This window comes from Lemur catta, chromosome 4 (genome assembly GCF_020740605.2).
Source record: "Lemur catta isolate mLemCat1 chromosome 4, mLemCat1.pri, whole genome shotgun sequence".
Classification (NCBI taxonomy): Eukaryota; Metazoa; Chordata; class Mammalia; order Primates; family Lemuridae; genus Lemur; species Lemur catta.
The window spans coordinates 6,299,272-6,322,517 of NC_059131.1; the positions used below are offsets into that span (position 1 = coordinate 6,299,272).

General features: G+C 46.7%; 1 protein-coding gene and 1 long non-coding RNA gene across 3 annotated transcripts in view; one reads left to right on the forward strand and one right to left on the reverse strand.

Moving 5' to 3' along the window:
* GRHL1 (grainyhead like transcription factor 1) overlaps window positions 1-18,342 on the forward strand; it is a 48,328-nt gene extending 29,986 nt beyond the window's left edge. For both annotated transcript variants that reach the window (XM_045549023.1, XM_045549021.1), the window contains exons 9-16: window positions 741-899; window positions 8,009-8,060; window positions 9,434-9,573; window positions 10,641-10,678; window positions 12,928-13,019; window positions 13,325-13,410; window positions 15,395-15,459; window positions 16,651-18,342. In XM_045549023.1, coding sequence (XP_045404979.1) covers window positions 741-899; window positions 8,009-8,060; window positions 9,434-9,573; window positions 10,641-10,678; window positions 12,928-13,019; window positions 13,325-13,410; window positions 15,395-15,459; window positions 16,651-16,765 — 747 coding nt within the window. In that variant the 3' untranslated portion in view covers window positions 16,766-18,342. The remainder of the gene's footprint in view (window positions 1-740; window positions 900-8,008; window positions 8,061-9,433; window positions 9,574-10,640; window positions 10,679-12,927; window positions 13,020-13,324; window positions 13,411-15,394; window positions 15,460-16,650) is intronic.
* LOC123636589 lies at window positions 1,411-19,017 on the reverse strand. The gene is made up of 5 exons (XR_006734615.1): window positions 18,865-19,017; window positions 8,636-8,829; window positions 8,129-8,346; window positions 2,534-2,657; window positions 1,411-2,192 (listed from the first exon to the last, which is right to left on the reverse strand). It is a non-coding gene; the product is annotated as an uncharacterized LOC123636589 (long non-coding RNA).
* Window positions 19,018-23,246: the final 4,229 nt, after the last annotated feature.

Here is a 23,246-nt window from a genome sequence, read left to right on the forward strand (position 1 = left end):
TAGCAAACCTTACCACTTTCATCTTAGTTTTAACCTGGGCGTGTAAAGATAAGAATCCAATTGTATTTAAATAATGAAAAGACCCTTGAGCTGATGGTGACCACTCAGAATGGAGATACGGAAATTATTATAAATTATAAATTATTTCCTAAGGACTGGGCCCAATATGATTCTATAACCAAAAGGACAAACTGCAAAAAAATTAAGACTTTTTAGCCTGGATGGACAGGGATTGAGAGAAAGCTTCACTGGAATCATGTAATCATAAAAAGTGTGGATTAGAGGAACACTGATTCCATAAGTTCTAAAATATTAGGATATAGGGTATTATAGGTTATCCAAAGAGGTAGTATCAGCATAAACATAGGTGAATTCCCAGAGTGTTTGTACTAAGTTGTGAGTAAAGCTGCAGCTGCAGAGAAAGCTATGCTGTTGGTAACTTTGGAAAATGACATCAGGGAAGATAGCCACCACCTCGTAAACTTGTCCCAGCTGATGTTAAGTAGAGATTCTGGAAGGGAAAGTGAATAGAGGTTCAGAGTTGCTGTCTTTTCTTCTGCTTCAAACAGTGCTATTCCTGTAACCTAAAGTAGTTTCAAAGTAAACTCTTTATTTCCTCTTTTTAAAAGTTTCTCGTGTAAAAGATGTTTGAGTAATTTAGCAATGTCAGTATTTTCACAAGCTCTGCTAGGGTGACTTTTGGTGCCTGTTGCTTATGGAGCCTTCTGTTCCCTTTGCAGGTTTTCATCTCTGTGAACTGCTTGAGCACAGATTTCTCTTCTCAGAAGGGTGTGAAGGGGTTGCCTCTTAATATTCAGATTGACACCTACAGTTACAACAACCGCAGCAACAAGCCAGTGCACAGGGCCTACTGCCAGATAAAGGTCTTCTGTGACAAGGTAAGGTCGGGCAGGGATGCTTGCAATGCAGTGTTTGAGACTCTTTCTCACAGAAGACGACCAGGGTCTTTTTGCTATCTAACATCAATATGAAAGTACTGCTGCTAATATAAAATAGCTTATTTTAAATGAGCAATTATTGTTTTAGCCTTGCAAAGACACATTAAATAGCCATGAAAAAATCACATTTTAACTAAAAGATTAGAAGCGTTGGTAAATATGTTTTGCTGGGCATGTCTCATGCAGTAAGGGAGGTGCACACAGGTTGCAGGATCAGTAACCCGCTCAGCTGGGCTAAATGCAGGAGTCTAGACAGGCCGTTGTATCTCGAGAGCGGAGCTAGAGGCATCTCTAAGAACAGGGAAGCAGTTGTGGATGAATGAATGGTCCATTGAACTAAGACTGAACATGATTTTGACTCTTCCTACTCAAAAATATTGGACTGGTTTTTTTTTTAGCCAGTTCTTCTCTTTTCATCCTGTTAAAAAAAAAAAAAAAAAAAAACCAACAAAATCCCCCTCCCTTTTATTAAGATTTTTAGAAGTTACTAGATAATTGGAAACGTATTTGCTGTCAGGGGCCCGGACTGTCATCCTGACTTTTGCGCTGGGTACACAAAGTGCAGCATCTGAGCACAGTGCATGAGCCTCATGCCTTCCAAGGTCAAAGAGCTCTCTCAAGCACACAACTCGGTGGATTTAGTGAGCGCCTACCATGTGCCTGATGACGTGGCCAGGTGTACTCGTTTCCTGTTGTTGTTAACAAATGAGCCCAGACTTAGTGGCTTAAAGCAACATAAATTTGTTATCTTACAATGTATGGGTCAAAAGTCTGACACAGGTCTCGCTGGGCTAAAATCAGGGTGTGGGCTGGGTCGCATTCCTTCTGGAGGCTCTCGTGGGACATCACTTCATTGCCTTCTCCACCTTCCAGGGGCCACCACAGTCCTTAGCTTGTGTCTTCTTCCATCTTCAGAGCCACGATGGCTGGTCGAGGCTCTTGTCGCATCACCCGGTGCTCCTTGTCTGTCATCTCTGACTCTCCTGCCTCCTCCTCAGCGTTTAAGGAGCCCTGTGATTGCCTTGGGCTTGTGTGGATGACCTGGGACGGTCTCCCTGTCTCCCAGCCAGCTGCGTGGCAGCCTCACTTCCTGCTGCCTTGGAATGACCTGTCTCCAGGCTCCTGTAGGGAGTTGGGCGTCGCTGGAGCCTCCGTGGTGAAGAGCCACGGCTGGCAGGGGAAGGGGTTGCCGGCCCTGAGTCAGAGCTTGTCGTCCCTTCATGCTATGTTCCCCTTTCCAGGCAAAAGAAAACATGAAGAGAAACTATTGAATGTCTATGTTCTTTTTCTAAAAATCTAGAGAGAAATTAAGGTTTTATTAGTTCAATTAAAAATATTTTTTCACATCTACTGTTTCTAAAAAATTGCCATGTCTTTGTAATAATTTTCCTTGACTTTCTTTAGAATTCGTAAGTTCACTTTTTGAATGCTACGGAAATGTCTGTGTTTCATCAGACCGCTGCTGACACCCGGTGGTGAAGGCAGTCCATCCTTGCCGCAGGTGCCCCGGTGCCGCCTGCAGGGCCCGGCTCTGGGACCCGGCATCTGAGACGGCGCCGTCAAAAGACTCTTACCAGACAGAGGGCAGGTCCTGCATCAAGGACGTTCCTCCGTGTTCAGTTCCATCATCTCCTAGGGACCTCTCCAATTATCAGTGGTGAAAGACCATATTTTTTATTTCTAATCGGTCATGAACTTCTGTAAAATACAATGAAAATTCAAATGAATTGCTAGAAATGCAAAGTGGCACCTAAAGTCATATAGACTACAAGCCCCAATTATTTATTTTTAAATATTTATTTATTTACTTATTTATTTTTGCGACAGGGTCTCTCTCTGTTGTCCGGGCTAGAGTGCAATGGTGTGATCATAGCTCACTGCAACTTCACACTCCTGGCCTCAAACAATCCTCCTGCCTCAGCCTCCTGAGTAGCTGGGACTACAGGCACATGCCACCATGCCTGGCTAATTTTTCTATTTTTAGTAGAGACCAGGTCTTGCTCTTGCTCAGGCTGGTCTTGAACTCCTGACCTCAAGCAATCCTCCAGCCTTGGCCTCCCAGAGTCCTAGGATAACAGGGGTGAGCCACCACACCTGGCCTGTTTTTTTTTTTTGATTCAGTAGATACAAAATTATTCTATCTAATTGCTTTCCAGATGCTTACTTAGTTTCAGATGGATCCTTCCCCAGACCTTAACAGTTGTGGGCTGATACTGGCCGGCAGATCACACTTTGAATGTTGCTGTGTCAGAGGATGTCAGCATGACTTAGCATGAACTGCAGTTTTCCATATCGGATGTTAAAAATTGTATAACCAGTTTTGAAGGGAAGGAACAGTATTGATTCATGCTCTTAAACAAATTTGGGTTTAGTATTAAGACTTTTTGAGGGAGCCTCCAAAATTGGTAGCTCGTTGAGAAAATAAAACATAGGAAGGGTTTCATGAATTGTCCAAAGTTACTCAAGCAATCAGTGGTTGTACAAAATTTAGATACCACTTCTTTTTGCTATGTGAGTACTTTAAAACCACATACTAGTGTATGCTGTGAAGCAGAATGCCTTCTTCCAAGTTGCAAACTTGAATGTGGGACATCACATGATTTCATATCTTGGTGTCACTGCTTGCCTGCCCATGTGTTCATTTAGATCATACATAATAGGAACATAGTATCTGAGGTTTTGGATAGCCTGTCAAATGTGCGGGCCAATGTCAATCATCGTTTTCTCATTACTTGTGTAGAAGTGCTACAAAGTTGATTACTTGTGTATAAGCACTACAAAGTTGGTGAAAGAACATCACACAAAGCCTGGTTAGAAAAAGAGGCGTCTGCCTCTAGTGGTGCTTTGTGTGGCCTGAGTCAGTAGATACTCAATAGCCTCAGCCTTCATGGATTGTGGCTTTCTTCATGAGACCCTTAAAATATTTATTATTTTTTCTCTACCTCCCTTGGTATGTAATTCTAGAGATCTATGTGGAGATGAAAGTTGTTGGTCTGATCTCTCATTTTCTGCCCTTATGGCACATAGAAGTGGTAATAAGTGTGTAATAGCAGGGCACTTCAGGTGAAATTATACACCAGGTTTTCATCCCTGGTTTTTAATCTCGGTTATTATGGGTTGATATAAAATCCTACATGAGAAGAAAATATTATATACATGCTGTGTGTAATTAATTTTCAAAGTCCTTGAACCTCTGAACCACATGAAACCCCACATGACCTGACACCCACTCTTGATTCTTGTGCATTTGGTTATGACTTTTTGTCATCGCTTTCTGATTGTCATTGCTGCGTCTGTTCTAGGTTTGTCCCCTGCTGCCTCTTTGGAATATCCCACCTGCTTCCTTGATTCTGTCCTTTCTGAGATTTGACTCACCTGTTGTTTGGTGCCTGTCAATTCACTACCCTCTGTTGACTCTTAAAACTCACATTCTATTTTATTTTATCTGGTCTATGTTTGCAGTAAGAAACCAAAAGTAAAACATCTTTTGGTATCTTTCAGAGGTATTCACGTGATTTTTCTCTCCTGAAAAGAAAGTTGTATCAGGATTTTATTATGAGTTGCTTTATTAGTTTGATAAATGGAATTTTCTTTTATTGTAGAAGCAGTAGCAATTTAGTACTTTTTCAGAGAAAACAGGAGCAGAAATTGGATCTCTAACCAATGGAAATTTGGCAGCTCCTCTTTCTGTGAGCTTGTGTATATATCCTTAGTCCATCCTAATAGATAAGAATTTCATTGACACTTATTTCCCACAGGAGATTTTTTTTTTCTTCATCAGAGTAATGTTTCTCATAGCTGTAACTGGAAGCAGATGTTATGCATTAACATTTTGGGATAACACCTGATGTAATTGCCCTAGATCAGTCTCTAGTTGTTGACAGAGAGTCAGAACAGCTTGCATTTAAATGGTTCTCCATAATGTCATGGACTTCCTTTAATATTTTTTTTGCAGTGTGTGCTACTGGTGATGAATTCTTACAGCTTTTGTATGTCTGAGAATTCTTTATGTCACCATCTATTTTGAAAGATTTTTCTGCTGGGTATAAAATTCTAGGTTGACTTTTATTCCTTTAGCACTAGGAAGGTGCCATTCCACTGTCTTCCAGCTGACACGGTTTCTCTAAGAAGTCTGCTGTCATCCTCTCTTTGTTCTTCTGTATATCATGTGTCCTTTTTTATGACTGCTTTAAAGATTTTCTCTTTTTCACTGGTTTTGAGCACTTTGATTATCATGTCTCTTCATGTTTCTTATGTTTGGAGTTTGGTGAGCTTCTTGAATTTGTTGAGAATCTGTGGGTTTATAGTTTTCATCAAATTTGGAAAATTTTCAGCCATTGTTTCTTATATGTTTTTTTCCTCCCCCTTCTTTGGGGACCCCAGTTACACATATATAAGGTGTTTGAAGTAGTTCCGGAGCTAACTGATGCTGTTCTTATTTTTTTGAATTGGTTTTACTCTCTGCTTCATTTTGGATAGTTCCATTGTTAAGTCCTAAAGTTCACCAGTCTTTCCTTTGGCCAAGTCTAACCTGCTGTTAACTTCATCCAGTATCTTGTTCATCTCAGATACTGTAGTTTTCATCTCTGAAGTTCAAGTTGGATGCTTTATATCTTTCATATCTCTACTTAGCATGTTTAGTTTTTTTCACTGGCTTTTCAAACATATGGAATGTAGTTAGAATAACCATTTTAATGACCTTGTCTAACATCTCTGTCAGTTTTGGGTCATTTTCAGTGGTTTGTCTTCCTTGTTACAGACAGCTGTGTTTTCCTGCTTCTCTGCTTGCTGGATACTGGACCTTGATGGATACTGGACATTTTTATATTCCTGTGAATCTTCTTGAACTTTGTTCTGAGATCTGGTTAAGTTACTTAGAAACTGGTTTTTTTCTCTTTTTTTAATGAAGGGGGGGAAGAGGGGGACTTAGTTTCCTTTTTTTTTTTGAGACAGAGTCCACTCTCACCCCAGGTAGAGGGTAGTGGCATCATGATAGCTCACTGCAACCTTCAACTCCTGGGCTCAAGCAATCCTCCTCCCTCAGCCTCCTGAGTAGCTGGGACTACAGATACATATGACCATATCCAGCTAATTTTTCTATTTTTAGTAGAGATGGGGTCTCACTCTTGCTCAGGCTGGTCTCAAACTCATGAGCTCAAGCAAGCCTCCCGGAGTGCTAGGATAACTTAGAAACTGTTTGTTTGATCCTTTCAAATCTTATTTCTGTGATTTGATAGGTGGGTCTGGAGCCATGCTCAATATAAGGCTAATTATTCTGCACTCCTGAGCAAGATTTTCTTGAGTGTTCTACCCAATAGCTTGTGAATTATAAGCTTTTCCAGTCTGGGAGCAGGTACTGTTTTTGGCGCCGTGTGAGTTTCAGGCACTGTTTCTCTAATCTTTTCAGATATTATCCCCCCCATCCCAACCCCCTACTCCCATCCCATCCCCTGCACCCCCCCAGTATTGGGTAATTTCCTCCCACCCGCATACCTAGCAGTACTCTGCAGAATACTCGGGCAGTGGGGGGAGCCCTCTGAAGATCTTGGAGCCCTTTCCTCTTTAATACTTTGTCCTGCTGCCTTGATCACTCCGGACTGTCAGCTCTGTCTCCTCCACCCAGGGGATCTGAACTGAGAGACCACCCAGACTCCCCTTCCCGTGTCCCAGCCTGGGAACTCTGGGGGCTGTAAGGTGGTGTAGCTGATGGACTCACCTCGTTTGCTCCTGTCACAGGGGTCACTGTTCTTTGTTGCGTGCCGGCCAGGGCCTTCAAAGTCCTTGTTTCATGCATTTTGTCTGGTTTTTGTTGTTGTTTCAGAGTGAAAGATAAGTCTGTGCTACTCTATGTCAGGTTGTAGCAAGAGAGTTTCTTATTCTTTATGGATACAACAAATAAAGAAGAAGGGAATGTCCTATTTTGGAAAACAACCTTAGTTTCTCATCAGAATGAAGTTATTGTCAGACTGTTAGAAGGGACTGGGAGAGATACAGACCAACTCCATATAATAATGGCTAGGAGATTGTGGATATTTACCTGTTTTTCTATCTCAGGAAGGTAATGTTTGTGTCAATATTACTTAGCAATTTTTATAAGTAGATTGTATGTTTACCGATGCTATATTAGTATATCAGCCTTCTAGAAATGGCGGAAGGTGGTTTTGTATTCTGTTTTTTGAAGTGTGTCCTTAGTATATATTAATGCCAAGATCAGCAGCTGATTGTTACTGCCTCTCTTTGCTGTCAGCCAATTTATTTAACAGAAAAATAAGCTCTCAGTTCATACTTAACTGGATAACTTTGTAAAGAAATCCGTGTCATCCAGAAATTAATGCCAATAAGTCAAGCAAAATGATTAAATGTTATATTTTTTAGTTTACTTAATTTACTTGATTTTTAGGTTATGTTTATTACTAATATGGTTCTTTCTTAAATTGTTGTGGGTTCAGTTGAACGGCACTGTCACTCTTTGCACGATTGGTTTACATAGTACAGAGGTGTCCTGTGTATAGGACTCCAAGTACACTTTTTCTCCTTTAAGTGACTGTGCAGATTTCCAATGACACCTTCCCTGATGTGAATTCTAGTTGGTTTTATCTGTCACTTAGTGGGTGCAGAACCGCGGCCTTCAGTAGCGTTGCCATAGAGGAGAGTACACTCAGAAGCCGGGTCGACTTGTGTTTTGTCTTTCATTTTCTTTTCCTACTAGACAAAGGGAAAAGCCCTCGTGTCTGCAGGCAGTGTAGTAACATTAGCAGGTTTTCTCAGCTTTTTATTTAACCTGGCCATCTCCATTGATGAAAGGAATTTTGCTCTATTTATTTTCAAATAAATGTTTTTCCCTGTGATTTCATATAGTTAAATTAATCTTTAAGAATAGGCTTTTTAGAGGAAACTGCTATGATAAGCCCCATGAATATATTAATAGTAAGTGATGGAGTCACATTTGCGGAGAAGAGAGATTTTCCTGCATTGGTCAGGGTAAGAGTTAAGTATTTTAAAGAGGATCAGATAAACAGAAGCATATCTTGCCTTCTCTTGACCTACAGGGAGCTGAGCGGAAAATCAGGGATGAAGAACGAAAGCAGAGCAAGAGAAAAGGCAAGTGCACTGACCCCAGCTCCCAGGGGAACGCCTGTAAGTAGAACAGTTCCCACCAAGCCTCAGACCTTTGCCGTTCGCACAGGGGCTGGAGTGTGCAAGCAGGAGATGCGGCCGTGGGTGTTTTCACCGCCCTGGCGTGGTGGCATTTGCTCCCTTCCACAGACACGGCAGATGAATGGCTGAACCAGGTGGCTTTCCTGGGGAGCTACTGGAAGGGTCCTTGAGGTTTCCAGAGCTCAGCTTTTTTGGCTGTTGGTTCTAGTTCAGGCTGCTGGTTCCAGTCCTGAAAAATAGCACATGTTCCACATGAAACGTTAAAACCTGTTAAAATTGAGACTTATCTAGACTTTTAAAAATAATAATGGCCTTTAGAATCCAGGCTATCTTGATTCCAAAGTAAGTGTCATTTTCTTACGTACAGTGCAATGTCCTAACATTTGCAGATTCTATAGGGCTTCTGTTTGGACATTTTACCAGGAAAATTTTTTTTCTTTAATGTGACCATTATTCATATTCACAAAATCCTGTATCTAGAAGAAACAAAGTACTGCTCTGTGCCTGTAGGGTCTCACCTGTGTCTCATGGGCTTCTGGCGTATTCTCTGTGCAGCCTGCCTGGCTCAGCAGACGCCGGCCCCGCAGCACGCGGCCAGGGCTCTGCCGGCATCCGGAGTCCCAGCTCCCGGTGTCGCTTCAGAGAGCAGCTGACTAAGGAGGAAACCTCATTACCAAGTACTTCAGGGCCAGGCTGTGGGGGAAGATGGAGTCTGTAATTTAATAAATTAAAAATTAGACAGGCCTGCATATGCTTAACCTCAGTGTAGAGTTTTGATACGTTCTGAAGTCAAAAGGTACATTACTGTTAAAATGTAAATTATTTAATGAGGACAGCTGAGGTGAAATTACTTCAAAGTTTTGTTCATACAATTATAAATTTTAGCCTTTCCAATGAAAACTAAATATGGTTTGTCTCTGTCACAAATCTTCTGTGTGTCTGTGTTTAAAGATACCTTTTCTTTTTTGATTTTTGAAACAACCTTCAGTTGATTTTAGCAGAAATATACACAACAAACTCCTTCACATACACTGTGATTTTTAATCCAGGCGTGGTGGCTCGAGTCTGTGATCCCAGCCACTTGGGAGGCTCAGGGGAGAGGATCACTTGAGGCAGGAGGTGAAGACCAGCCCGGGCAACATAGACACTGTCTCCGGAAAAAAATTAAACTGTGGTTTTTCTCCTAGTCCAGACAACACGACCTGTGTCTTGCAAAGTGCTGCTACTTAGATTTCTTACACGTCCAGGCACATGCTCTGTGGCTGCACCCAGTCCCGTGGACAATCTGCTAACCTTGGCTCGCTCTCTCCTTCCAGTTTCGGATGTTAAGGTGCCGCTGCTTCCCTCTCACAAGCGCATGGACATCACGGTGTTCAAACCCTTCATTGACCTCGACACTCAGCCTGTCCTCTTCATTCCTGACGTGCACTTTGCCGGCCTGCAGCGGGGCACTCATGTGGGTAACCAGTGTCCCGGCGGAGGGTGCAGGGAAGCAAGGCACAGCATGGTAACGAAGCCAGCGTAGTGAGGCTTGAGCAGTTAATCGGCTCTTCGGAATATTCAGTTGGGGCAACATGACGCCCATGCAGTAAAGTACATTAAGTAAGCATCGTCCATTTGCAGATGCAGTGCCAGACCCGTCAGCGTAGTTCTGCTTGTATTCATTCATTTATATCATAGCTCATTTAAAAGATTCTAGAATAGTAACATAATTTGGAGTTTGCATCTACACTCTTGTGAGTTGAGGTGGGGGAATGCCCGGGTTAGGGAGCCTTGATGTGGCGAAGAACATGGGACGCTCTTCCCCTGGCTCCACTCAGTCGTCACTGGTGTGTGTATACAGCCGTGCATATACAGCCGTGCATATAGCCATGTCCATACAGCTGTGTGCATACAGCCATGGGCATACAGCCATGTCTTGGCAACTAAAGCTAAATTTAAAAAATAGTCACAGCCCATTTGCAGCAAAAGCTTACCACAGATAGGAACTCGGTAGAGTGGAGCATGCTTTTTATGCTGAGCTCAAATAAACATGAAAAAGACAGTCTTCCATGCACTTTGCAGACAGATTTGTAAGGACTAATGATTGTTCAGAGTTCCTGGAGAGCCACTGCCAGTATGTTAGTTTCTAACGGGAAGCCCCGGGGCGAGCAGGGCTGGCACAGTGGTTCTGTAAAGGGCCAGGCCGTGGGTATTTCAGGCTTTGTGGACTGCACAGTCTGTGGGCTGCTCAGCTCTGCTGTTCTAGTGCCAGAGCAGCTACCAGCAGTATGCACGTGAGTGAGCGTGGCTTCCTTCCAGTGAAGACTGCTTATACAAACGGGCTTTGGGCCCCATTTGGCCCAACCCCGGAGTTGGAGGAGTTCAGAATATCTCGTAAGAATCTGGTCATTGAAAAAATAAGGCTAAAGGATTTTGTATCAGATTGGTCAAATTCAAAATTATTTTTATTTTAGGAATAAGTCACTTATGGTCAAACATTTTGAGCATATATTTGAAAAGCATCTATTTCTTTGGTCTTAGGTCCTTCCCATTGCCTCAGAGGAATTGGAGGGTGAAGGGTAAGATTTATGTTTTGTTTTGTTTTAGTAAATTTCTTTGATTTTGAAACAATCTCAAACTTACAGAAAAACCACAGGTACAAAACAAAGAACTTGTTCTTTCCTGAGCCATTGAGTTGCCGGCCGGGTGAGCCACCACTCCTGCATACTTGGGTGTTTCCTGCAGACAGGGACGTCCTTCTGCGTCACAGTCCAATCAGGGTATTGGCATCGATGCATTAGTGCTGTGTGGGCCTCAGACCTCTTTCAAGTTTAGCCAGTTGTTCCAATAATGTCCTTTATAGCAAAAAAGGATCCAGCTCAGAATCCCACGTTGTGGTTGGCTGTCATGTCTCTTTCATCATCTGCAATCTCAGCCTCTCCTTGACTTTTCCGACCATTACTTCTGAAGATTACGGACCAGGTGTTGTGTAGACTGTCCCTCAGTTTGAGTCTGTCATTTTCTCATGATTAGATTGAGGTGCTGCATCTGGCGGGTGTCGTAATAGCAATGCTGTGTTCTTAGTGCAGCCTGTCAGACAGGGCCCAGTTTCAGTCTGTCCCCTTACGAGTGGTGTTCACTTTCGTCCCTTGATTGAGATGGTATCTGCCGGCTTCTCCACTGGGAAGTTGCTCTTTCTCCTTGTACAATAAATGTTGTCAGGGGAGGGGCATGGTAGCTTTGTAAGTATCTCATTCCCTTTCAGGCTTTCAGTGGATTCATTAATTTATTCATATCAGTGTGCACTCATAGTTTCCTGTTTTATTCAGCAAGTTCTAATCCATCGCTGTCATGTGCTTTGACACTCCGATTGTCCCAGAATGGGTCAGTGGAGCCCTTCAGGCTGGCTCCTGGCCCCCTCTGACCTGGCCCCTTGTGCTTGGGGCACTTCTTTACGCTCCGCGCTTGCATTTTCCCTTTTCCAGCCCTAGGATCGGTCTCTTCCCCAGGGAACTCACTTTGGTGGAGAATGGCATTTAGATCCAGGAGCGTGGGCAACCTGCTCACCCTGTGGGCTCTGCCTTCCCTGCGGGGTGGCACCCACTGACACGCTCTGCCAGGCTCCCCATGCCAGCTTGCTCAGACCCCACCTTGCGTGTCCTTCTTAGTGGCACCAGGACGGAGTTTTTCAAGAAGAGAAAATTTTCTTGGGTTTTTAAATGTCCCTTTTCTCTGGACACCAATCTATCCTCAGGAAAACGCACCTTGACAGAAAGAGCCGAGGTTTGGGGAGTGTTCGTCCCTCATTCCCCGCTTCCCTCATCATGATCCATTCTCAGGACTTGAACTGTCATTTCAGAGACACTCACCCCATGCATGTTTCCAACTGTGCCTTCTCTCTGAAGGCCAGGCCCTGCCGCCTCGTTAGTTCTTAGTGTTTCAGGCGTGAGTCCTACAGGCACTTCCGCCGGCACCTGTCACGTGCCAGGAACTGGGGTGGACAGAGCACCGTGAGCCCTCATCCCTGACGGGATCGTTCTGCTCAGAACCCAGCGCTCCCTCCTTCACCTTCAGTGTCTGCCTCTCCTGTCGCTCCCCCGACCGCCCCCAGCGGACCCTCCACGGCAGGTGCCGCGATGGCCGGTGCTCAGAGCTGAGCTCTGCCCGGGCACTCCTCTGCCCGTGCTCTTTTGTTTCCACTGACGCTTCTGTATTTTGAACCTTTAGAATCTTATGCTCTGATTGTCACCAGAGTCCCCCAGCAGGTTATTCTGCTCATAGGTCCTAGAGTCCCTCCAGTCTTGGACACATGCTCTGGGCACAGCATTCTGTCTCACCAAACTGTCAGAGTCCCTCTTAGCTGCAACATACAATCTGTTCTTCCTGAGAGCTGAGCCTTCGAGATATCGGCAGTGTGGCCAACCTCCCTTTCCAGATCTGTCTTCCTGGGGACATTCCGTCTCAGCCAGCCCGCCCTTGCGTTTCCTGCTCACGCCTCTCACTGTTTGAAATGTCCTCTCCTTTAGTACCACGCATACGAGGTTGTCTCAGAGCCTACATCCTCCATAAAATTTTTCCTGAAAAGAAGCCCTCTCTCCTTAAGCAGGCAGCGTCCTAGTGTGGGAGTGTGGCAGACGGCAGGTGGGAGGTAACCTGCGTGTGGCCCCAGCTCTGCCTTTCAATGTCCGGGAGCCCTGGTCAGTCAGTGTCTTTCTTCGGGCCTCAGATTTTCATCCACAAATCAGGAAGCTGGACCAGTCATTTCAAACCTAAAATCCAGTGACGTGCCCTAAAATGTCCCTCACGGTGTGTTTTGGACTGCCCACAGCTCCGCCTTGAAGAGGGGGCCATATGGCACGGAAGATGACTTTGCTGTCCCGCCTCCTGCTAAGCTCACCCGGATAGAAGAACCAAAGAGAGGTGTGTTGGTTTCCATTTGTTAGCAGGTTCTGAGTCTGTCAAAAGTGTAAACTGTTCAAACGCATCTTGTCCAGTTTCACTTTTTTGAGATTTCTTCCATCGGACCAACATCTAGCTTGAACTGGGAAGCTTGAACGTGTATTCCTTAGGACAAATTTTATACTGGCTTACGCTTGTCATCCTTGATGTGAATGTTTTTTATTTTAACCAGTACACAAGATCTGTTTTCCTATTTTGCTCATGTGAATTAACTACATCCTATTGTTCTTTTTTCGCTTCCTCCTTCCTGGCTGGGGATTGATTAGTGCTGCTCTATGTTCGAAAGGAATCAGAAGAAGTCTTTGATGCTCTCATGCTCAAGACCCCGTCTTTGAAGGGATTGATGGAAGCCGTAAGTAGAATCAACTCTGTAATCCCTTTTAAAAAATGAAAGCAAACTTATACAGGATTCCATTGAACCAAATTTTAGCAGATCCAGACTCCTTCGGGTCTTTGCTGGAATTGTTGACATTCACTCGGGGGTCTTACCCCACTACAGTCACCCAGGCGTGTCTGTTCCACTGAATTGAATGGATTTGTGGTGGCCTCTGAAATAGTTTAATTTTTATATAGTCTATTAAAGGGAAAGTGCCATTCAGCAAGCCATTTAGAACTTAAGAAAAGTTATGTTTAATCAAATAAAATCTTAAAAACTTCATACATAAAAACAGTGGCTCCTCAGTCTGCCTTTGAAACTCCTGATCCTAGGGAATTACTGAACTTGTGTCAAGACCTTACCCAAAGCATCTTTGAGAAAATTTAGGGCTGTAACCAGTGATGGCCGTAAATCCTTCCTGCAGGGTGTCAGCACAGGGCTGGAGTAGATGATCCCATATTCCCTTTTAGGATATCAGTGGGAGAGGTGACACGGAAGGACACCGTGTGGCTCCGCATCGTGGCTTTGCCTTGGGGTAGAATTCAAGTAATCGGCATCATAGCCTGATATTTACCGACCTCAGTCCCCTGGAGACCATAGAGATCTTTGAGCCACCAAGCAGATGCGGTGACTCATGCCTGTAATCCTGGGAGGCGGAGGTGGGAGGATTGCTTGAGCTCAGGAGTTCGAGACCAACCTGAACAAGATCCCATCTCTACTAAAAGTAGAAAAATTAGCTGGGCATGGTGGGTGTGCCTCTAGTCCCAGCTACTTGGGAGACTGAGGCAGGAGGATGGCCTGAGCCCAGGAGTTAGAGGTTGCTGTGAGCTACAATGATGCCACTGTACTCTAGCCCAGGTAATAGAGCAAGACTGTCTCGAAAAAAAAAAAAAAAATCTTTGAGCTCAAAGTGTGTGCATAACTGGGCTGGAAATATGTCTCCCTGGCCCCTGACAACCATGGTGTGTTGGATCCATTTCACAAAACTCGATTCCGGGCTTGCTGTGTGCGGGCACTTTTGTAGGCTCTGGACTCACAAGAGTAAGGGACACAGTGCCAGGTGGAGTCCGCCTCCCAGTTGGGAGGACAGAGACAATAAAGTAAGCACAAAAGTTAAGATGTCATTTTTCAAGAATGGACAAGTGCAATGAAGAACGAAGCCGGACAAGGGATGTGGGTTCGGGGGCTGCTGTGTGTCTCTCGGGGGCACCTGGAGCCCACAGACGTCACGCAGCACATCCCTGCTCACACCACAGACACCACCACCCCCCACCCTCACTTCTCCAGCTTCTCTTTATCTTATCTCTTGGTGACCCTTTGTCATTTCTCACAAGTTATGAAACTCTTGATTATGGGGAGAGAGGAGAGTGGAAAAGATGGAGAATCCCTGCATTATATGCAAAGTTATCATCCAGTGATACCGAAAAGGAAAAGCGCGTGCTTGGTTAGAGCACAGAGCTGCGAGCTGCTCTGAAATGCACATTTTTAAAAGATCGGCAGGGATCTGAGGGTTGGTCTGCCGAGGCCCAGTTCTCAGCGCTGCCTTGAACTTCACACCACAGAGGTGAGGCAGTGACCCTAATTCAAGAGTGTTCTGGACAACAATTCCAAATAAAGTATTTGATCTAGACTGTTTGTCCTTGGAGTCGTTCGCCCATTCTCTTTAAAAATAGCCAGAGTTTGCACAGGAGTGACGTCACTGCATCCGGGCCCACTCGCAGCCCCGTACCCGGAGGGGCGGCCAGGACTGAGGAGAGGCCAAGGGCCCTTGAGGGGCACGCGTGGGTCTTTCCCGTGTCTTTGTGCGTTTTTGAAAAACAGAAAGTGACACTCTGTATATAATTATTTATGTATATAAATAATAATTTTACATGTATTAAATATATGTAAGATAATGGTTTTTGTTTACTTTTTAAAGCCATGAAAACAGCACTTTAATTATTTTTCTTTGCTCTTTCAGATCTCAGACAAATATGATGTTCCCCATGACAAGATTGGGAAAATATTCAAGAAGTGTAAAAAGGGGTGAGCAGAGACTGCGTCCCGCGTAGCTTTGAAACACTGACACCCGCAGTGCCAGTGTGGCCGGGGTGTCAGTGTGCCCCCCCCCAATGCCAGCCACACACATATATGGTGCCCAGTCCAGAAGCAGCCATAGAAATGGGAATGCTAGAATATGGCTTTTCTTACTAAATTATTTAGATAAAATTGATCTGCCTTCAGATCCTTTGGCTTATCGTCCCAAGTAGAGTTTTTATTTGCTGCCCTGTGTGTGGCAGCAGCAAGTGGCTCCATCCTCGGGGATGAAGCGCTTTAGGGACAACGGTAATCGCGCCCCCACACAGTGAGCCCCGGCGTGAGCCAGGCCCTGGCCCAGGCACTTCCCGTGTTGCCTCACTGAGTGTTCACGCCGTCTGTCCGGGAGGGCGCACTGTGGGTGGTTTGCAGATCAGGCGGCTGAGGCTCAGAGAGCTGGAGAGGCTGGTCCGAGGCCGTGTAGCCTGTTACGGTAGAGCCAGGATTCAGGCTCAGCTTTGACAGCCCCTAAAGCCTTTGTGCTTTCTGCCCTGCCATCCTGCCCTGGGGCATAGTTTCAAGTTACATAATGTTGCTTCTGTGTCCAAAAATTTTACTTTTCTATGCTGTTTGGCATGAATAAGCAGGGGATAGCATAAAAAATTTTTGGCTTAATTCTAAAACAAATTCTAATTGGAATTTTCTAGATAGGTCTAGTGGAAAGAGTTGAACTTAATAGTAGATCATTTAAACTTTGGGGATTACTTACCAGAGAAGATAATTTGTCAGGGAAATGTGGCTTCAGATCACGTAATTAATTTTATTCAATTGCTTTCCAAGGCTGGACCAATGAAACATTCGTTGTGTAGATTTATTTTGTTATGTTATAATAAGTACCGTTTATAAGGGACCACTGCATGCCAGATGCAATAACACATAGCTAGTATTTTTTGTTTACCACGTGCTGTGATGTAAGTGCTTAAGTCAGTTCCCTCTTTATTTAATTTTCTCAACAATCTTACAAGATAGTTGGGCACTATTATTATCCCCATTTTATAGATGAGGAAGTAGAGGCTTAGGGAGATTTAAATAATTCGCCTCACATGTCCCGGCTGGTAAGTGGCAGAGCTAACGTTGGGTCTAGGTCTGACTCCAGAGGGGCAGGAAGGAAGTCGTTTGTCTTGTCTGTCTGTCCTCTAGGATCCTGGTGAACATGGACGACAACATCGTGAAGCATTACTCCAATGAAGACACCTTCCAGCTGCAGATCGAAGAAGTGGGGGGGTCGTACAAGCTCACCCTGACTGAGATCTAGAGCCGGAGGGCCCGCAGCCCCCCACGCGTTCAGTGAAGGTGTGGCGAGATCTTACGGCCCAGCGAGCCCCGGGCTCCCCAGTCAGCAACCTCGAGAACACAGGCGGGTGTCAAGGGAAGGGATTCCTTTCGAGCTGGAGTTGGAGCTGCATTTGGCTTAGAGATAGCGTTTAATTTATTGCATTGGCATTTTTCAGATGACAGAGAAATCCACATACCACTGTGTTTGAATTTCCTGATATATTTAGGATTAAAAGTGAAAAATTTGTTCCAGGATTTAACAGAGCCTCTGGGAACCTTTAGGATATCTGCTACATTATTTATCAAAATATTGGGCTGTCTACCTTGTCCTGTGATACTGGTGAGCCCACTCGCTAGCGGAAGTCAGGAGAGCAGCAGGCTTGGCTCTAAGGACGGGTGCCCTTGCCTGGAGTCCGTGAGGCTCCGCTGCCCCACGTTCATGGGCACCTGAGGGGCAAAGGGGTGAGTCCTTTTTCCCTCAGCCTCTCATCCTCCAATAAATGTTTACTAAAATAGGGCATGTTACCAAAATCTTCCTTTGCAACTTTCTTGGACATATCAACTGCCTTTCTTATGAAGAATTTAAATGGGTTACATATGAAATCAGTTAAGATAAAGCTGCATTGTATATAAGTGCAATATGTTTTTGAAGGTCTGTGTCTGTAAATGTGTACATACATGTCTTATATAAATATATAATATATAAATATGGTGTCTGTGTACATACAGTGAAGATATGCAGTAAGATCTGCCTTAAAGACTTTCTCTAGACAAACGGTTAAGTTATTTTTGATAATGTATACCAACCATATAGAATTCCTTGCTTAGTGGAAACCCGCTAAAAACCTGTTTTCTCTTGTGTTTTCCCAAATACAAGCAATCATTCCATAGCATAACAAAACCTCCTCAAATGACAGATTCTGTTTGCTATTGAGAATGTTATCATTTTTATTTCTGCACTGTTTAACAAATGAAGTAAAACACTGCTGCAATTCATGTCTGTTGTATATGCTGGTATCAGCCAGATGTACCTACATAGAGTGAACACACAGTAATTGCAACACAGATGTTGTAATGATTGTGTACCAAGTGATACAACTCAAAATGGAGTTCTTCCTAATCTTCCTGTTATAAGAAATGATTATTTCATCATGTTCAGAGCCTTCAAGCTTTATCTTTGTTGTTAACAATTCTAGAAAGCATTCACAAATTTATGAGAATATATTACCATGGCAGGGGAACATTTTGTATACATGTTTAAATATATTAAAATACTAAAAAATGTAATTTTATAACTGAAATAAAAATCACGGGTATCTTTAGGTTCAGGGAGCTAGAATAGGTCATTTACATAAGTAGGATTGATAGTGACATTCTTAGGTTAAAATATTCTAATGAAGTATGTGAACTAAGTTACTGGTTTTCTAAAATAAGGTATGGGATATGGGTATATAACTTTTATATTTTGTTTTATGAAGTTGATTTTGTCTTGTTTTTAATTATATCATTGAAGATGTATTTTAAACTAAAGGGATTAAATTTTATATGTCTATTTCATAATATGTCATTTCCTAATATTCAATTTGACTATATATTTTCATTAGTAAAACAAAATTTGAGATCTTCAAATATTGGAACAGAAAAGGATCTCCTTATAGCACTTTTGCCTTATTTTATTTTTTTTCCTTTCTTTTCTTTTTTAAGAGACAGAGTCTTGCTCTGTGGCCCAGGCTAGGGATTTTACATGCTACAAGCTCACAAATGAGTCTGGGCTGGACTTACATCAGCAGGTCTTTGCATATGAATTATGCAATTACCTCAACGAAAGTTTTTTTTTTTAATGAAAAGATGACTTGGATCTCTACCTGGGAACAGTCTCCCTCTCCCATTTCCCGCAGCTCTGGTCCGCCTGCACCCAGAGTTGACATAACCCTGTCTCTCTTAAAGACAGACTCCCTGCGGTCCCTGTGAACGTGATTCTGCCCTCCCCTGCCTCTGGGCCTCGGCTCCCTGTGCCCCTGGCGAGCTGCCCTTGTCACTGCTGGCTGTGACCCCGCTTCCCGGTGGGCACCTACTCACCGCTCTCGCGTCCAGGTGGCCTTCCTGCTGTCCCCAACCCCTGTGTGCCTCCAGCCACTGGCTCCAGAGGGCAGCAGGGCTGTGTCATTCTCTCCTGTGTACCGGGAAATTCTTAGCAGGAGCTGGGATCAAGTAGCTGCTGGTTGAAACCAACCCAGCAAAACCCTGGGAACGGCAGAGGCCTGGCGGAGAGCCCGAGGCACGCGCATGTGATGTCTGCTCCGTAGTCCTGGCCTGGGGGCATCTCGGTTGACGTAAAGTGAAAGGTCACTGCGGTCTGCCTCCCAAGTGGCCTCTTTCCCAGTTAGCAGACGCCATCTGGACACACTGCATGGCGGGCCGCAGCCTGATGTGGGCAAGCCCAGCTGAGGGAGGAGACCTGTCTCCTCGCTGTCTCTGTCTGTCCCCGCGGGAGCCTCTGCCTGCAGGTGTGGGGGCCGACGGTGGGCCGGAGCCCTGTGGGGAGGCCCCACACCCACCAGGGCCCTGTGCAGCCATCCCCTCCGCTCCAGCCCCCCGCACCCCGGCAGTGGCCCACAACGCCCTCCTGCAGGACAGCCAGGGCCGGGACCCGGAAAGCCCCCTCCAGGCAGGACGAGGAGACCGCAGTGGGGCCTCCTTCTCGCGGTCCTCCCCACGCCGGCCCCCGGGGAGGCCAGGAGGCCGGCCAGGCTGTCCGCACGTCCGCGTAGCCCTCCCGGCGGCCGGCGGCCAGGCAGGGGCTGGCGTGTGGGTGTCTGGCCCAGCTGGCCACAGGCCACCTTGCTCCCGCTGGCCCTGGCGCACAGCCCCGCAGCTGGCGCGACGCTGCGACCTTTCCCCCACTTCCAGCTCTGGCCTCCGGATGGTTCTAGGCCCCTGAAGTTTATCTTTCTTTTTTTCTTTTTTCTTTTTTTTTTTTCTTTTTCTTTTTTGTTTGTTTGTTTTTCTTTTGGCCCCTGAAGTTTACGCAAGTCACAGTTGCTGGCCCAGGGGCCTCCCACTGGTTCCCTCCCTGCTCTTGGCTGCCAGGGCCGCCCCATGGGGCAGAGACAGGCTGTCACCCCGAGCAGGGCCAGCCGCAGGGTCAGGGCAGGCTGAGCCTGGCACGAGGCCCACCCTCCATGTGGGGGGCCAGCAGGACCCCCGAAGCCCACAGCCCAACCCCTCCCCAGTGTTTCCAGGCAGAAAAGACACTCTGCCCTGAACGTCACTGTCACGAGGGCGGGGGGCTCAGCAACCTGACACAGACGTGTCTGTGGCCTGTCCTCAACCAAATCCCCTGCCTGAGACTCTGGCCTCTGGCCTCCTGCTTGGTGCTCACGACTGCCACCCCAGCCAGCCTCTCTGTTCCCTCCAGCGTGTCACAACCCCCCAGGGTGCCTTCTCCCTCATCCCCTGCCTGTCCTCAACACAAGGAATGACAAGAGGCCCCTTGCACCAGTCCCTGAGGAAGACAGGGATGACCTCCCCGCCACAAAGACCCACAGTGGGAGCAGCGGGCCCAGGTCTGCACGCAGGGCTCCTGGCCTTCATAGCTGCACCATGCAGGGCCCAGATGGAGAAACTGAGGCACAGATAGGCAAGAGACTCCATGGAAGCAGGTGCCAGATACATTTGGCCCTGGTGACCCCCAGCCCCAGGCCCTGCCTGGACAAGGATTTGGGACCCAGGAGCACAGGGCTGGGGTGGGAGTGCAGGGGGTGGCAGCTCCCACTGCTCTCAGGCCTGCCCCATGGCCGTCCTTGGTCTTCAGGTCTGGAGCAGGACTTAGCAAGCAGACCTGGGAAGTGGTGTCCACCGAGCCTCCTGTCTGCCTCCAGGGCCCTGGGGTCTGTGGCCTCCCAGCCAGCGTGGGGCTGCCTGCACCTGCCCGGCTCCTGGAATGAGCTCTGTCTTAGCCTGTTGAGGCTGTTTTGACAAAACACCATAGATTAGACGGCTTATAAACAACAGAAACTGTGTCTCTCAGTTCTGGAGGCTGGAGGTCTGACACCAAGAGCCAGCAGGGTCGGGTTCTGGGTAGGGCCCTTCGGGCTACAGGTGGCTGACTTCCGGCGGTGTCCTGCCATCGTGGCAAGAAAGGAGCTAGCTTTCTGCCCTCTTCTCATAAGGCCCCTCATCCCAGCACGGGGGCTCTGCTCCCACGGCCTACTCACCTCCCAAAGGCCCCACCTCCTAAGACCATCCCCTTGGGGGTTAGGATTTCGACATAAGAATTGGGAGGGGACATAAACCTTCAGACTACAAAGGGCTCCCACCAGGCAAATCTAGGATAATTTGAGCATCAAAATAAACAAATGACTGTCACACATAACTTATTGAACAAAATAGAATATCACAACTCCATACTGATACAGTTTTTTATTTATTTCAAAATATTAAGGGGTATCCTGATATAGATTAATACATGAAGAAATTGAAATTTTAATGAAGAATGGATATTTACATAATTTCAAAGTACCTCCCTTCAAAATAGTTATTAATTACAAAATAAAAAGACTAACTTTACATGGAGACACCTGTTAGCACCTTAGTCAAGAAACCAAAATGAACATTGTTAGAAACAGGGAAAACCATCACCGGACGCCGCTGGCGCACCGGGCACACGGCATCGCCTTGGAGATTTCCCATTAGGACGCACAACCCGAACCTCATCGCCCGGAGACGTTGGGCAGACCCACGCGGAGACCCACAGAGGGCATTTTCCCTCCTGCGGACACCTCAGAGAATTCTCTGGCCTGACAGCTTCCTAAAATTCAGTCTGATGTCATCTGTTCCCAGGGCATCTCCTTTGCCTCACCTTGCCAGTGTACTCACTTCCCCTTGCCAGTGCAGACAGAGCCCAAGCAGCTGGGAGTGTGTCCACGTGGAGAGTCTATGGACACTGTGTCCGGGGAGGGAAGGGGGGAGGATAGAGTCAGAACTGCACCCAAATCGATGAAGGGGGGAAGAGGGGGAGAAGGGTTGGACCCCAAGGGCAGAGGGGCATCGAGGGGTGGGAAGACAGGGAGAGAGAGTGGGTTCAGCGTAGTCAGGGAACCCAACAGAAGGCTCCTCTGTAACTGGGGTGCTCGAGCAAAGGCAGCCCCAGCACCCCTGCCATCGGGTGCTAGGAGGGCCACTGCCCTGGGCAGGGCAGAGTCTCATGTGGCAGCCAAAGTCTCATGCATATAAGGAACAGCAGTGACAGGTGTGTGCATGTGCATGTGCTGGAGTGCACATGTGCATGTGTGTGCACATTCACATGTATGTGTCCATGTGCATGTGTATGCATGTATGACATGTGCATATTCGCACACATGTGTGCGTGTGCATGTGTGTGCATTGGGGTGGGAGAGGTTAGCCTGGCTGGTTTGCCTGTGGCCTGGCCACTAACTTTGGGAAGGGGGGGACCATGCGGGAGGGTGGGCCTGAAGCTTCTCAGGAATCCCTGCAAGAAGTTACAGCAGTAAGTCTGTGTCATGGGACACTTTTAGCTGCTCTGTTTCTTCCCCAGAGAAGTTTGCCATCAGGTGGGACATGCCAGCCCAGAGTCAGAGGGATGCCTTCCAAGGAGAAGGAGGAAAACTATGGCTAATTTAGGCAAAAAAAAAACAGCTCTAAAAATCCATAGGAAAGCTGGGAAAACAGACAGGAGCACAGCCATGGTCCCACCCAGGAACCAGGGCCAGGAACTGCCTAGGATACACCCTCCACCCTACCCCCCTGCCACCCAGGGGCAAATCCCACCCATTGGCACCTCCTGGGGCATCGCCCAGGGCAGAGGCAGGGTCCCGGCAGCGCATGGGCTCAGCCTGTGCCGTACACACAAGCCGTGACTGCCAGGAAAGGGGAAGGAGGCTCTGGTGGGAGACTGCACAATGGTTTCCTGGAGCCAGGAAGGGTGGGGTGAAGGCAGCCGTAAATGACACAAGTCCCTACCCTGCCCGGGGACTCTCTGAAGGTGGGAGAGTCAGGCAATAAGCATCTGGACCATCAGGAAAAGCCCAAGGGAGGCCCGAGTGGCTGTGGTCTGGAGACTTCACGGAAGAGGTGACCTAATGTGGGACAGCAGAGGCTGGGCAGAAGCTCCACGGGAGGAGAGCGCAGGGCAAGGCCTTCCAAGGCTGGGCGAGGCGGGGCAGGAGCCGGTCTGCCTCAGAGGAGCCAAGCTGTGATGTGAGGGGTCTGGGTGGGGACTCGGGCTGGGGAGCTAGGGGGAGGACGGTGACAGAGCTGTTTGCCTGTTCCCCTTCCAGGGTCTCCTCCCACTGGGTGAGGGTGGGGTCACCTGGCCAGGCCCTCGGCACTGGACCTTCCCCTGCCTTGCCAACTGACACAGGGCACCTCCCCGGCACTTCCTGGTGCACCCCCATCACCAGCAAGCAGCAGCCGGCTGGGCCTAAAACCAGGCCTGGGAC